This window comes from Mustela nigripes, chromosome 2, assembly GCF_022355385.1.
Source record: "Mustela nigripes isolate SB6536 chromosome 2, MUSNIG.SB6536, whole genome shotgun sequence".
Classification (NCBI taxonomy): Eukaryota; Metazoa; Chordata; class Mammalia; order Carnivora; family Mustelidae; genus Mustela; species Mustela nigripes.
The window spans coordinates 66969040-66986183 of NC_081558.1; the positions used below are offsets into that span (position 1 = coordinate 66969040).

The 17144-nt window shown below is 39.6% G+C and overlaps 1 protein-coding gene across 3 annotated transcripts in view; it reads left to right on the forward strand.

The window, feature by feature from the left end:
• FBXL2 (F-box and leucine rich repeat protein 2) overlaps window positions 1-17144 on the forward strand; it is a 149554-nt gene that overhangs the window by 115029 nt on the left and 17381 nt on the right. For all 3 annotated transcript variants that reach the window (XM_059390637.1, XM_059390636.1, XM_059390638.1), the window contains 4 exons: window positions 1776-1906; window positions 3400-3460; window positions 4259-4303; window positions 4875-4931. In XM_059390637.1, the coding sequence (XP_059246620.1) occupies window positions 1776-1906; window positions 3400-3460; window positions 4259-4303; window positions 4875-4931 (294 nt within the window). The remainder of the gene's footprint in view (window positions 1-1775; window positions 1907-3399; window positions 3461-4258; window positions 4304-4874; window positions 4932-17144) is intronic.

Sequence of the window (17144 nt, forward strand, 5' to 3'; positions counted from 1 at the left end):
GAGCACTCACAGACAACTTAAAGTAGAATATAAATGTGCAAGCCAGGGGCACCTGGGTGACTCAGTCTGTTGAGTGTCTGACTCTTGGTTTCAGCTCAGGACATGATGTCATGGGTCATGATCTCATGGGTTGTGGGACTGGGCCCTCTGCTGGTCTGCTTGAGGCTTCTCTCCCTCCTCCTCCCTCCCTGCACTCTCTCTCTCTGTCCATCTTTAAAATGGATAAATAAATCTTTTTTTAAAAATGCAAGTCATTTAACAATAATTTAGTGGTATATTTCATTTGCTATTTTCTAAAACATTTGAGGAAATATTATAAATATATACATATATGGGACCCCTGGGTGGCTTAATCAGTTAAGCGGCTGCCTTTGGGTCAGGTCATGTTCCCAGGGTTCTAGGATGGAGTTCTGCATCCGGCTCCCTGCTCAGCAGGGAGTCTGCTTCTCCCTCTCCCTCCATCTGCCCCTCTGCCTGCTTGTGCTCTCTCTCTGTAAAATAGATAAATAAAATATTTAAAATATATATATGCATATGATTTATATGGCAGATATTTAAAGCATTAATCTGTAGAAATTCAATCAAAAATTATGATGTCACTTAACCAGGCAAGTCTTTTTTTTTTTTAAGATTTTATTTATTTATTTGACAGGGAGATATCACAAGTAGACAGAGAGGCAGGCAGAGAGAGAGGAGGAAGCAGGCTCCTCGCTGAGCAGAGAGCCCGATGCGGGACTCGATCCCAGGACCCTGGGATCATAACCTGAGCCCAAGGCAGAGGTTTTAACCCACTGAGCCACGCAGGTGCCCCTAACCAGGCAAATCTTATGAGCTCTTTATTTAATCTGATTTTTAAGTTTATGAATTTTTCCTGAAAGAAAAAAATCAAATGAACTCTGAGGAGGGGGATGAAATTTTTTAAAAATTCACTTTTGGCAGGATACCTGGATGGCCCAGTCAGTTGAGCATCTGACTCAATTTCAGCTCAGGTCATGATCCCTGGGTCCTGGGATAGAGCCCTATGTCAGGCTCTGTGCTCAACAGGGAGTCTGCTTGAGGACTCTTTCCCTGTCTCTCTTCTCTGCACTTACCCCTGTTTGTGCTCTCTCTCTCTCTCTCTCTCTCTCTCCATCTTTTTTAAAAAATTCATTCTGGGGCATCTGGGTAGCTCAGTGGGTTAAGCCTCTGCCTTCAACTCAGGTCATGATCTCAGGGTCCTGAGATCGAGCCCTGCATCAGGCTCTCTGCTCAGTGGAGAATCTGCTTCCCCCTCTTTCTTTGCCTGCTGCTCTGCCTACTTGTGATCTCTCTCTCTCTCTCTCTCTCTCTCTCTCTGTGTCAAACGAATAAAATCTTTTTTTAAAAAATTTCATTCTGGGGTACCTGGGTGGCTCAGTGGGTTAAGCCTCTGCCTTTGGCTCAGGTCATGATTTCATGGTCTTGGGATTGAACCCCGCATCAGGCTCTCTGCTCATCAGGGAGCCTACTTCCCCCCACCTCTGCCTGCCTCTTTGCCTGCTTGTGATATCTCTCTCTCTCTCTCTGTCAAATAAATAAAATTTTTTTAAAAAATTTTCTCTGTTAGTAGTGCTAGAATATTTTTAAACTGTACAGAGATAACAAATACATGTCAACCCTGTACTTCATCTTGTTTTTATTAAATTATTAGGATAAAATGCTGGTATTTGGCAGCCCAACTAATTGAGCAGCAGTAGATCCTATTTTTCAGTATTGTTGGTGCCTTCTGATGTTCCTTCCTTTTTGGACTTCCCCAGCGCATTACAGATGAAGGTGTCGTGCAGATATGCAGGGGCTGCCATCGGCTACAGGCTCTGTGCCTTTCTGGCTGCAGCAACCTCACGGATGCCTCTCTCACGGCCCTGGCTTTGAACTGCCCAAGACTTCAGTAAGTGCACCATGCTTTTGCTTTGTAGCTCAGAGCTTGCTAGACTGACCAGGAGGGTTTCCTGCAGGAAGGGAAAGGCTTACCAGCAGGTGGATAGGTAGTGATAGAGGTGGTGGCAGTGGTTGGGTTATTGTTGGCTTTTATCAGATGGGTTGGGGTAGAACAAAACGTAATCTGGTTTATTTAGGAATGTATGGGAAGAGTGGATGGGTACTGAATTGTATACACCACCAGGGAACCTGAACTATAATTTCTTGGTGGACTTGATACGTGTGCCCACCTGATTTGCCTCATCCTGTTATAGCTTTGACCTCAGAGTGACAGCCTCACATCCCAGTGTTACCAGATTCTCCCCTAAACCAGATGCTAAATGGACAGAAGATGGGGAGGGGATCACAGTCAACTTATTTCTCACCTTTCCTAGAAGAAGAAAGTTTTGTTTTAACAAATAAAGATTGATTTTCTCCAATAACATTATGAATAGTAAAACTTTAACTATGGCAACTTTAACTAAGTACTAATCATAGTTCACATCAGTTAAACTCATTTAGGTTCCAAGCTCTGTGCTGGGCAATTTTATAAGCATTATCTCATTTAGTCATCTCTACTTCTCTAGGAGATATGCAGTCATTCTCACTTGTTTTTCAGATGAGAAACTGGGAGTCAAAGAAAATCACATAATATACCCTGGGTCATATGAGAAGGAAGTAAAACTAGAGTTTGAACTTGAATTGTTGTTCAAAACCAAAAATCTTAGCCCTTGTACAAAAGACAGAAGAACGAAACTTATTTTGTTGTTTACTTCTCAGTGAAACTGATCAGTTTCTCATGCTTATACCAGTTTCACATCTTTTACTGATTATCTATTGCTGTCCTTTGCCCATTTTTCTTACTGTTTCATTGGGGATGATTCTAGACAATTTTGATATTTCTGAGTAGTAGAAGGAATGTGAGTGATCAAAACTGGTCAGAAAGGTGGTCAAAACTACTGCTACAGGGGCGTATTTAACTTTAAAATGTTATTTCTCCATCCCTACTAAGCATGGGCATTGAGAATTAACTCACATTTTTCATTGGCTACAAATTTTTAAAATTCCTTTTAGGGTAACTGGGAATTTCACTTTAAATACAATATATATAAAGATCGTTTTGTTAAGTAAAAGCTCATTTTAATTGTGTTTAAGAGCCAACAAATATTGGAATAATATTATTTGAAAATAGCAGCAGTAGCAATGTCCTGGAATTGTGGGAAGATTCCTGGGTTTTCTCCCTGAATTTGGGCTAGAACTGTGGGACTTAGGGCAGGTTACACTTTCCCCTAAGTCTTCTTCCCCTCATCTGTCCTGTGGGACAGCATTTGCATTTACTCAGGACTATTCCAGAAGCAGAGGTGTGTCAGAATGCAGAATAACCTCAAGAGTGTCCTTCATAAAGTGTGTATTTCTATTGTTAACCAGTCACTGCCTTTTCCTCCCACGCACTCTGTATCCCAGGATTTTGGAGGCTGCCCGATGTTCCCATTTGACTGATGCAGGCTTTACACTTTTAGCTCGGGTAAGCCAGAGGTTTCAAAAAACAAAACCAAACTATAATTTACCTCTCTTATTTCAAAATAACTTGCTGTGGTTTTAAAGTGTGCAAAAATTGTATACCTTTAGAAAGGACAGGTACCAAGTAGTCTAGGGTCCTCAGGATACGTTTTCCCATTTTCCCCAGAATGCTAAGGTGGTCCTGTAGGGGGTTCTGGAGCAGGTCTAAACCTCACTCTCATTTGGTCAGGCACAACAAGAGGAATTTCCTCCCTGGCGGGACATGCCCTTCCTCATTCAAACCCTGACTCAGTCTCTCAGTAGCTTCCCCAACTGAGCTGTTATCTGCCTCTGCTCCTTCTTCCACATCACCCAGCAGATGCTGACCATCATGGGGGTTCGTCTTTTCTACAGCTGGGAACCCATGACCTTCTGGGGATGGTGATACTCTTCCTCTACCCTAACCTTCACCTGCCCAAACTGTGCCTGAGCACCCCACCCCCATGCTTTCCCAAGCCTGTTCTATGGTTAAAATTTACAGGATGATATCCATAGCCACTGGGAAGGTGGGGGCCACTACCTTTCCAGGTGAGAGAAGGATTGTAGCCCAGGATGGCCACATTCCCATTGCCAAAGGGAATGTGATTCAAAAAGCACCTGCTCAGAAGTGCTGGCCCACTGGGTCACTTTAGGAACATACTCCTAAAGGGAAGAGAACAAGGATACTGGGCCAGTACTCAGAGGGATACAGCAAGCCAGCCATGTTGCCCTGACCACTGACCACATGGTGGTGGTGGGGGGGGTGTCTTATGGACTTTTCCAGAATTGCCATGACCTGGAGAAGATGGATCTTGAAGAATGCATCCTGGTAAGCAGACTCCTGACAAGTCCTACAGGGCTGCCCCTCAGACCTGAGAGACAACCAGGCATAGCCAGAGACCCCAGATGACTGTTGTCTGGACCCTCCTCATCCCAGCATGTCAGGAATTGGGACCCCCATAAGGGCTAGGGTAGTGGGATGCATGAACTTTGGGCTCTTCTCAGCCATCAGAGCTATAGCTGAGAAGTTCAGGGTAGCTCCAGTTTTTGCCAAATATTAAAAAACAAAACAAAAAACCTTCCACAGAACTGAAGGGAGAAATAAGTTTGCATGTCCAGTGTTGAGGTGACTACAGAGGAGAATCCTGGGGACCCCCTTTACCTACTCCTTCTTTGTCCCCTGTCCCTGGGCCCCCTTGGGGCACCAGAGGAGAGACCAAGAACGGCTTTGTGTCTACAAGATTTGAGGTTGTTGGGAAGAGAAGGGCTCCCAGCCTGAATGTGTTTGAGATGAGTTTTTAATTGTTTTACACCTTTTGATTCTTATGTTCAGGAGAAACCAAACTTAGGTATTAAGTTCTGGTGTGGAAGCCACATTGACACAGCTTGTTTCCCTCCAGATCACCGACAGCACACTCATCCAGCTCTCTGTCCACTGTCCTAAACTGCAAGCCCTGGTGAGTCTGAGCTTTTCCTGACATTCTTCACCGCTTAGGGATGAAAGAACTCTCCCTCCACAGCAAGAATCTGTGTGGTTTTCCTTTTTTGTAAAGGTATCATCATTCCTGGTTTCAAAGATCTATTAGTTGGGCTAAGTTGGGAGGCAGGTTATCTAAATGTTATTGGTTTCATCTTAGGATATGAACCTATAATAGAGACCCATGTCCTTACTACTATGTTCATGTCCACTGTGTCAGCTGTGTCAGAGAGAGTGAAACTTAGCATGTTACAATGATAAAATCTAAACAAGGATCCTTTTCGGTATGCCAGTTTTAAACTTGTAGGATGTATCTTCAGCAGGTTCTGCTGATTCTGAAGCTTGCTTTGTTTCCTGGTTTCCTTTTCAATACCAGAGCCAATTTTGGTGAGCTTTTAAAAATCTTATTATGCAAAAAAAAAAAAACTTATTATGCAACTCATTTGTCCTGGAAGCTATCCAAGAAGAATTTTAGCAGTTTATGATATTAAAGAATAAGGAATATAGCCCAAAAGGAAATCCCCATGACTGTCTTCATTGCTAGAGAGTTTTATCTTTCATCATGATTTATCAAAACTCAGTGATATTGTGTAAGGAGCCTAGGCCATCAGGTGTCTAGTCAGTCACTGTCCTTTCAGAATGACAAGTATACAGGTTATCTAACTGGTAGAAAGCTACTCTTGATGATATGAGACAATTTTGTTATCAAACCACTACTCAACTGGGACACAAGAGGAAAAATAGGGACTCAAGACTTGGTAACATTTAGATGAATATTTCATCCATTTTAAAATGAAACATTGAACACCTTGGAAAATAACAATGTGAAGTAGAATGTATGTTCATTTTTCAGTGTCACCCCCACAGTCTGACCAGCATCTCCTGTCTTTCCCAGTTACTCCATCTGTCACTGAATTGCAACCAAGACTGAACCTAAATGGGTCCCTTTGAACTCACCATCTTTTCATTGTCAATCTCCATTTGATGTCTCTTCCCCTTTCCCACTCAGCCTAAATTGTGTGGTCAATTATTAACTCATTTCCTTGATCCTCAAGATTTTCCTTCTTCAATTAGCTCAGCTGCCATTCTGTTTAACTGTCAGCTGCTGAGCCATTCTTGAAGTAGGAACAAGAGTGCAGTAGAGAAGGGCTCAATGGCATTTTTTAATGGAGGAAACAGCACATATTCTTAGATTGACAGAAGCCATGGCTGGGTTTCAGAGTGAGGGAGGAGAGCAGATGAGGCTGAATGGGAAGCAGGACCAAAGCCTCATAGCCCCTGCTAAGGAGAATAGACCTGCTCCTCTCAACTGTCTCTGTGAGCCTTACCAAGGTGACATGAAAAGCTGAGATGGGGGCATACAGTCTGAAGGGCCAGTGTTCTGTGGCACACCTGAAAGAGCAGCCTGGCCCATATTTTGTTCCCAAATTGGAGACCCTGCTTTATTCATTTCTTCTAATTTTCTCAGCTTAGAATGTTGAGATTCACTAGATTCTTTTGACTACTTCTAGAATTTTATAAGCAGAACAATTCCATGCTCACATGGGGACCTACAAATCCTGTACCAGCTGCTGAGACTAAACCCCATATCCAGTTTACAGTAGCCTCCCATAGCTAAGACTTTTAAGTTTATCCTCACTTACATCTTGTCCTCTGATTTGGGTGCATACAAATTTATGACTGTTATATCTTCCTGAAGAATTGACATTTTTCTCATTATTAAACGTTCTTCTTTATCACTGATAAAACTCTTTGTCTTGAAGTCTACTTTATCTGGTGTTAATATTAGTCTTTTTATGCTTATTTTTGCATACATATCATTTTTCTTCAACTTATTTATGTTTTTATATATAAAGGCTATCTTTTATGCAGTCTGATAAACTCTCTTTTAATCAAAATGTTTAGTCATTTGTATTTAATGTAATATTGATACAATTGGGTGTTTTCTCCTTTTTGTTTTCCGTTCTCTGCTCCTTCTTTCCCACCTTCTTTTTGAGTTAACTAAATATTCATTTTAACTGCATTTTAATTTGTCTGTTGGTGTTTTTAGTCATATCTCTATGCCTTGATTTTTTTAGTGCTTGCACTAATAGCCAAGTGGGAATTTAGGGGTAGTCTAGGATTGGAATTTAGACTGTCAATACCCAAAAGACAGAGATGGGATCTTCCCTCTTTACCAGTAGCACCTTGCAGAAGGCTTAGCCAGAGAAGCCACTTCCAGTCCTCTTTGGGGATAAAGTGGGGTGTAAACAAGCCAGCCCAAATCTGAAAAAGTCAGACACAGAAATTGTTGTGTGAGTAATGAGGGTGATCCCTACAACTGTGGTGCTTCAGATCCCAAGGATTGCAGCCCTTTTCAGGAGACTGCCAGCAGTTCCCTGGCCATACTAGAACCCCACCATGAGAAGCTGCTGTTTTGGAAGAAGTTTCCTGCACTCAGGAATCCTAAACCTCCCCAAGTTTGCTCTACCCATAGTATCAAGCAACCTTGTCATGGCAGCATGACCAGCTTCTTCAGTTTCACACCACCAAACTCAGGGAGGAAAGGAGGATGGAAAGAATTCTTGATGTTGAAACAGATCTCAGGGGAAGATTCTGGGCCCTGGAGAAGAGGAGAATGTCTGGATTACTCAGGGCATGGCCTATCCTAATTTTAACAGATAAGTGGCTTGAATTTTTTTCTTTTTAACATTTCAATTTGAATTCCATTAAGTCCCTGGCTTTTGGAGGGGAGCACTGCCCAGAATATGGGACACACACCCTCATACAAACACACTTCTGAATCCTAGGAGACCCCTAACAGCCTAGTAGAAATGGAAGAAAGGGGGGGTAAGGAAAAACAAGTCTGAGTGCTATCATGTCAGCCTCCTATCTCTGCTATAAGTGAACTTCCTTAGCTTTAAAAATAGCAATAATAAGTCCTTCCTTATCAATAATCACTCTAAATGTAAATGGATTAAATTCCCCCAATCAAAAGACATAGAAGGGCCAAATGGATAAAAAACCATGACCCAGCTATATGGCTAGACCTAAAACAATTTAACTTTTAGAGCTGGAAAGAAACAAACCAAGCCCGGAGTTAGCAGAAAGAAGAAAATAACAAAAATTAAAGCAGATATAAATTTAAAAATAGAAAATAGAAAAAAATGAAATAGTTTTTTTAACAAATAAAATTGACAAACCCTTAGAATAACTATGGAAAAAAGGAAAAGACAAGTAAATTCAGAAACAAAAGAAGAGACATTACAATTATGACATCAGTAAAATGAATCAAATATGAACAGTTATATGCCAACAAACAATAATCTAGAACAAATGAATGAATTCCTAGAAACATATAACCTAGTAAAAGTAAATCATGGAAAAATGGGAATCCTAATCAGACACATAACCAGTATGGGGGTTAAAAAAGTCATCAAGAACCCCCTAATGAAGACAAGTCTGGGACCAGATAGCTTCTCTGGTGAATTCTACCAAACATTTAAAGAGGAATTAGTACCAGCCCTTCTCAGATTTTTACCAAAAAATTGAAACGGTAAGAACACTTCCAAACTCATTTTATAGGCCAGCATTATTTTGGTACCAAAACCAGACAAAGACACCACTAGGAAAGAAAATGATTGGTCAGTACCCCTCATGAATATAGATGGGTACATGCTCAGTAATTTACCAGCAAACTGAATCCAACAGCACATCAATGGAATAAAAGGTAAAATCACAAGATCATCTCAGCAGATGCATATAAAGCATTTGATGAGGGGTGTCTGGGTAGCTCAGTTGATAAGCGTCTGCCTTTGGTTCAGGTCATGATCCCAGGGTCCTGGGATCGAGCCCCACATTGGGTTCCCTACTCAGCGGGAAGTCTGCTTCTCCCTCTCCCACTGCCCCTGCTTGTGTCCCACCTCTCTCTCTCTCTGTCAAATAAATAAAAATCTTTATTTAAAAAAATTTGATGAAATTCTACACCTTTGCATTATAAAAACTCTCAACAAACTAGGAAAAGAAGATCAAGAATGAGACAAGGGTGCCCACTTGCACCATTTGTATTTAACATAGTACTAGAAGTCCTAGTCAGACAGATTAGATAATAAAAAGAGATAAAAGACATCCACATTGGAAAGAGAGAAGTAAATTTATCCTTGTTTGCAAACAACTTGGTTGTTAAGAGTAGAAAATCCCAAAGAGTCCATTTTGAAAACTTAAAGAACTAGTAAATAAATTCATTGAAGTTGCAGGATACAAAATTAACATACAAGATTTGGTTGCATTTTTATACAATAATAATGGACTATTCAAAAAGGGGATTAGGAAAAATTCAGTTTACAGTAACATCAAAAAGAATAAAATACAGTCATCTGGGTGGCTCAGTTAGTGTCTGCCTTCCACTCAGGTCATGACCCCATGGTCCTAGGATTAAGCCCCAGGGTAGGCTCTCTGCTCAGTGGGGAGCCTGCTTCTCCCTCTCTCTCTACCTGCCATTCACCCTGCTTGTGCTTGCACACACTCTCTCTCTGTCAAATAAATAAAAAATCTTTTTAAAAAAGTAAATACTTAAGAATAAACTTAACTGGGCCACCTGGGTGGCTCAGTGGGTTAAAGCCTCTGCCTTCGGCTCAGGTCATGATCCCAGGGTCCTGGAATCGAGCCCCACATTGGGCTCTCTACTCAGTGGGGAGCCTGCTTCCTCCTCTCTCTCTCTCTGCTTGCCTCTCTGCCTACTTGTGATCTGTCAAATAAACAAATAAAAATCTTAAAAAAAAAAAAAAAAAGAATAAACTTAACTAAGGAGATGAAGGACTTGTATACTGAAAACCACAAAACACTGATGAAAGAAGTGAAATAAGTGGAAGGACATCCCATGTTCCTGGATTAGAGGTGTTAATATTATTAAAATGCCCATACTGGGGCGCCTGAGTGGCTCAGTGGGTTAAAGCCTCTATCTTCGGCTCAAGTCGTGATCCCAGGGTCCTGGGATCAAGCCCCACATTGGGCTGTCTGCTCAGCAGAGAGCCTGCTTCCTCCTCTCTCTCTGTCTGCTTCTCTGCCCACTTGTGAACTCTGTCTGTCAAATAAATAAATAAAATCTTTTTTTAAAAATGCCCATACTACCCAAAGCAATCTACAGATTTATTGCAGTACCTATCAAAATTTCAAAAATATTTTTTACAGAAATAGAGTGATGCTACAATTCATATGGAGCCACAGAAGATTCTGAATAGCTAGTCCTGAGAAGGAACAAAGCTGGAGGCATCACACTTCCTAATTTCAAGTTATATTTTGAAGGTGTTGTAATCACAACAATATGGTACTGGTACAAACACCACATGTAGACCAGTGCAGCAGAATAAAGAGCCCAGAAATTAATCCATGTGTATATGGTCAGTAGGTTTTCAAGAATTTAAATCAACACCTTGAAGGGAGATTAGCACTCTCATTTTCACTGTAGCACTATTCATAACAGCTAAGATATGGAAACAACCTAAATGTTCATCCTCAGATGAACTGATACATAAAATGTATTCCGTACATGGAATACCATTCAACCTCAAAGAGAAGGAAATTCTGCAATATATGACAACATGGATGAACCAAGACATTATGCTAGGTGAAATAAGCCAGGCACAGAAAGACAAGTACTGCATGATTCCATTTATAGGAAGTATCTAAAATAGTCAAATTTATAAAATCAAAGTCTGGATAGGTGGTTACTGGGGAGTGTGGGGAGTTATCAACTGGCGTAAAGCTTTTGTTGAGTAAGATGAATAAGATCTAAAGAACTTCTGTAAAATATTGTACCTATAGTCAAAAATAACATACACTTAAAATGTATTGGAAGGATAGAGCACATGTACTTTTAGCACAGTAAAATCTAAAAAAAAAAATTACTGTATAACAGTTATATGAGGGTATTACAGTAGTCAAATTCATAGAAACAAAATGGTGGTTGCAAGGGGCCAGAGGCAGGGACATGGGGAGTGCTTTTTAATGGGTATAGAGTTTCAATTTTGCAAAATGAAAAAGTTCAGAAGATCCATTGCACAATAATGTAAGATACATTAACACTATTGAACTGTATACTTTAAAATGGTAAAGATGATAAATTTTAAGTTATGTGGTTTTTCCCACAATTAGAAGTTTTAAAGAAAAAATAGAAATGAAAAAAAAAAAAGATCCCAAGACATTAGGAAGAAAGAAAAATGGAAAGAACAGGAAAAATGTATAAATAAACATTTTTCCTCTGAGTTTTCTAAGTTTTATTTGATGAAGCAAAAATTATGACATTGGTATGGTTCTCAGGGTATATAGAGGAAGTAATTAAGACAGCATATTGTAGGGGTACCTGGCTGACTCAGTGGTGCGTGCAACTCTTGATCTTAGGGTTGTGAGTGCAAGCCCCACATTGGGCATAGAGTTCACTTAAAATATATATATATATATGTGTGTGTGTATATATATATATATATACATATATGTATATATATATATAATGAGGATGGGTGAAAGGACTTTTTAAATGGAGGTAAATCAGGGCAAACAGAAACGAAAAGAATTTGCCATCACCAAACCAGCCCTATAAGAAATATTGAAAGGAGTTCTCTAAGCAAAGAGAGAGACTAAAGGTAACATAGACTAGAAAGGAACAGGAACAATATACAGTAGCAGTAACCTTCTAGGCAATACATTGGGACTAAATTCATATCTTTAAATAGTTACCTTGAATGTAAATGGGATAAACGCCCCAATCAAAAGACACAGGGCATCAGATTGGATAAAAAAAACAAGACTCATCGATATACTGTCTGTAAGAGACTCATTATAGACCCAAAGACACCTCCAGATTTAAAGTGAGGGGGTGGTAAATGATTTACCTTGCTAATGAACATAAAAAGAAAATGGGGTGGCAATCCTTATATCAGGCAAATTAGATTTTAAGCCAAAGACTATAATAAGAGGTAAGGAAGGACACTATACCAATACTTAAAGGGTCTATCCAACAAGAAGATCTAACAGTTGTAAATATTTATATGCCCCTAACAGAGGAGCAGCCAATTAATAACAATCAAAGAACCATATCAACAATAAGACAATAATACTGGGGACGTTAACAACCCCTTCACTGAAATGGAGAGATCATCTAAGCGGAAGATCAGCAAGGAAAAAAGGGCTTTAAATGACACAGTGGACCAGATGGAGATCACAGATATATTCAGAAGTTTCCATCCCAAAGCAATAGAATACACATTCTTCTCTAGTGCTCATGGAATATTCTCCAGAATATGGAACATTCTCCAGAATAGAACACATTGTGGGTCACAAATCAAGTCTCAACCAGTACCAAAAGATCAGGATCATTCCCTGCATATTTTCAGAACACAATGCTCTGAAGCTAGAACTCAATCACAAGAGGCAAGTTGGAAAGAACTCAAATACATGGAGGCTAAAGAATGAAGGGGTCAACGGGCAATTAAAGAATTTTCAAAATTCATGGAAAAAAATGAAAATGAAAACACAACAGTTCAAAATCTATGGGATGCAGCAAAGGTGGTCCATAGAGGAAGGTAGACAGCAATACAAACTTTTCTTAAGAAACAAGAAAGGTCTCAAATACACAACTGAACCTCACACCTAAAGGAGCTGGAGAAAGAACAGCAAATAAAGCTAAACCCAGCAGAAGAAGAGAAATAATACAAATTAGAGCAGAAATCAATGAAATAGGAACCAAAAGAATAATAGAACAAATCAATGAAATAGAAGCTGGTTCTTTGAAAGAATTAACGAGATTGATAAGCTCCTGCCCAAACTTGTCAAAAAGAAAAGAGAAAGGACCCCAACGAATAAAATCATGAATGAAAGAGGAGAGATCACAACCAACACCAAAGAAATACAATTATAAGAACATATTATGAGCAACTATATGCCAACAAATTAAACAATCTGGAAGAAATGGATGCATTCCTAGAGACCTAGAAACTACCAAAACTGAACCAGGAAGAAATAAAAAACCTGAACAGACCCATAACCAGTAAGGAGATTGAAGCAGTCATCAAAAATCTCCTAACAAACAAGAGCCCAGGGCCAGGCAGCTTCCCAGGGGAATTCTTCCAAACATTTAAGGAAAAATTAATACCTTTCTCCTGAAACTGTTGCAGAAAGTAGAAATGGAAGGGAAACTTCCAAACTTATTTTGTGAGGCCAGCATTATCTTGATCCCAAAACCAGACAACAACCCCATCAAAAAGGAGAATTATAGACCAATATCCCTGATGAACACAGATGCAAAAATGCTCACCAAAATACTAGCTAAAGGATCCAAGAGTACATTAAAAAGGATTATTCACCACAACCAAGTAGGACTTATTCCTGGGCTACAAGATTGGTTCTTTATCTGCAAATCAGTATGGTATACCACATTAATAAAAAAAAGAACAAGAACCATATGATACTCTCAATAGATGCAGAAAAAGCATTTGACAAAGTACCATTTCCGTTCTTGATTAAAACTCTTCACATTGTAGGGAAAGAGGGCACATACCTAAATATCAAAAAAGTCATCTATGAAAAACCCACAACAAATATCATTCTGAATGGGGAAAAACTGAGAGCTTTTCCCCTAAGGTGAGGAACACGGCAGGGCTGTCCACTATCACCACTGCTATTCAAGATAGTACTGGAAGTCCTAGCCTCAGTAATCAGACAACAAAAAGTAATAAAAGGCATCGGAATTGGCAAAGAAAAAGTTTAACTTGCACTGTTTGCAGATGATATGATACTATATGTGGAAAACCCAAAAGACTCTACCCCAAAACTGCTAGAACTCATACAGGAATTCAGTAACGTGGCAGGATATAAATCAGTTGCATTTCTATACACCGACAGCAAGACAGAAGAAAGAGAAATTAAGGAGTCAATCTCATTTACAGTTGCACCCAAAACCATAAGATACCTAGGAAAAATCTAACCAAAGAGGCAAAGAATCGGTACTCAGAAATCTATAGAATACTCATGAATGAAATTGATGAAGACACAAAGAAATGGAAAAACATTCCATGCTCATGGATTGGAAGAACAAATACTGTGAAAATGTATATGCTACCTAAAGCAATCTACACATTTAATGCACTCCCTGTCAAAAATACCATCAACTTTTTTCACAGAAGTGGAACAAATAATCCTAAAATTTGTATGGAACCAGAAAAGACCCCAAGTAGCCAGAGGAATGTTAAAAAAGAAAAACCAAAGCTGGTGTCATCACAATTCCGGACTTAAAGCTGTACTACAAAGCTGTAATCATCAAGACAGTATGGCACTGGCACAAAAACAGACACACAGATCAGTGGAACAGAGAGCCCAGAAATGGACCCTCAACTCTATGGTCAACTAGTCTTCAACAAAGCAGGAGAGAATGTCCAGTGGAAAAAAGTCTCTTCCACAAATGATGTTGGGAAAATCAGACAGCCACATGCAGAAGAATGAAACTGGACCATTTCCTTATACCACACACAAAAGTAAACTCAAAATGGATGAAAGACCTAAGTGTGAGACAGGAATCCATCAAAATCCTTGAGGAAAACACAGGCGGCAACCTTTTCAGCCTCAGCCACAGCAATTTCTTCTTGGATATATCACCAAAGGCAAAGTAAACAAGTGTAAAAATGAACTATTGAGACTTCATCAAGATCAAAACCTTTTGCACAGCAAAGGAAACAGTCAACAAAACCAAAAGACACTGATAGAATGAGAGAAGATATTTGCAAATAACCTATCAGATAAAGGGCTAGTATCCAAAATATATAAAGAACTTATCAAGCTCTACACCCAAAGAACAAATAATACAATCAAGAAATGGGCAAAAGACATGAGCAGACATTTCTGCAAAGAAGACATCCAGATGGCCAATAGACACATGAAAAAGTGCTCCACATCAGTTGGCATCAGGGAAAGACAAATCAAAACCTCAATGAGATACCACCTCACACCAGTTAGAATGGCTAAAATTAACAAGTCAGGAATTGACAGATATTGGCGAGGATGAAGAGAAAGGGGACCCCTCCTACATTGTTGGTGGGAATGCAAGCTAGTGTAGCCACTCTGGAAAACAGGAGATTCCTCAAAAAATTGAAAATAGAGATACCCTATGACCCAGCAATTGTGCTACTGGGTATTTGCCCCAAAGATACAAATGTTGTGATCTGAGGGGACATGTGCACCCAGATGTTTATAGCAGCAATGTCCACAATAGCCAAACTATGGAAAGAACCTAGATGTCCATCAACTGGTGAATGGATAAAGATGTGGTATATGTATACACACACACACACACACACACACACACACACACACACGGTGGAATATTATGTAGCCATCAAAAAAGTGAAATCTTGCCATTTGCAACAACATAGTTGGGAGTAGAAGCTATTATGCTAAGCAAAATAAGTCAATCAGAGAAAGATAGTTATCATATGGTCTCACTGATATGAGGAATTTGAGAAACAACAGAGGATCATATGGGAAGGGAGGGGGAAATGAAAAAAGACAAAACCAGAGAGGAAGACAAACCATAAGAGACTCTTAATCTCAGGAAAGAAACTAAGGGTTGATAGAGTGGAAGGGGGTGGGAGGAATGGGGTGGCTGTGTGATGGACATTGGGGAGGGTATTGCCATGGTGAGCGCTGTGAATTGTGTAAGACTGATGAATCACAGACCTGTACCCCTGAAACAAATAATACATTATATGTTAATTTAAAAATGAAAATTTTTAAAAAGGGAGATAAAGTTTTCATATTTAACTCAACCTATAAAATATTGATGCCAGTACGTGGTGATAAGTTATGGTTACATAATATAATACCTAGAGCAACCACTAAGAAGTCTACAAAAGAAAGACACTCAAATACAATAGATAAATAAAAATGGAAAAATAGGTAAATCAAAATGGAAATCTACAAAAAATGTTTCAGAGACTCATGGGCAGGCAGAGAAATGAAGATCTGAAAGAATAGGGGGTAGAGGGTCAGACTTAAGCCCAAGCATATCATTAAATATAAATGATTTTTTTTTTTTTACAGATTTTATTTATTTATTTGAGAGTGATATAGAGCACAATTAGGCAGAGCAGCAGGCAGACGGACCGGGAGAAGCAGACTCTCCACTGAGCAGAGAGCTAGGTGTGGCACTTGATCCCAGGACTCCAGGATCATGACCTGAGCCGAAGGCAGACACTTAATGGACTGAGCCACCCAGGTGCCCCAATATAAATGGTCTTAATTAACATACCAATTAAAAGGCAGATACTGCCCGAATGGATAAAATAACATGATCCAAGTATAAGCTGTAAGAAATTTACTTTGAATGTGATACTATAGGTTGGCTAAAGTAAAAGAAAAAGATATAAAAAAGAAACTTTTTTTTTTTTTTAAGATTTTATCTATTTGAGAGAGTGTATGCAAGAGAGCACAAGCAGTGGGGAGAGACAAAGGGAGAGGGAGAAGCAGACACCCCACTGGGCAGGGAGTCTGTGGGGCTTGATTTCAGAACCCCAGCATCATGACCCAGGCCAAAGGCAAACTCTTAACTGACTGAGCCACTGGTGCTCCCAAAAGAAACTTTATAAACAAAAGAAAGCAGGAATGGTTATATTATTACTAGATTCAGGAAACTTCAGAGCAAGGAGAATTACCAGGGAGAGAGAAGGTTATGACATAGAGATAAAAGAGTCAATCCACCAAGATGATGGGGTTCCGGGGTGGCTCAGTCATTTAAGCATCTGCCTTTGGCTCAGGTCATGATCTCAGGGTCCTGGGATCGAGCCCTGAGTCAGGCTCCCTGCTCACCCTGGAGTCTACTTCTCCCTCTTCCTTTATCCCTAACCCCCACCATGCTCTCTCTTTCTCTCCTTCTCAAACAGATAAAATCTTAAAAAAAAAAAAAAAAAAGATAATGCCATTTTTAATGTATATACATCAAACAACAGAGTTGCAAATTATGTGAAGCAAAAACTGATAGAAACAGAAGATCACAATTATAGTTGGACACATCAGTATTCTTCTCTCAACAGGTGATAGAACAACCAGACAGAAACTCAGCAACTATAGAGAACTTAATACCGTTAAGGGAATGCAAACTGTCACAGCCACTCTGGAAAACAGCACCCTAAGCACAATTTTTTAAAAGTTCAACTAAATGAAAATTAAA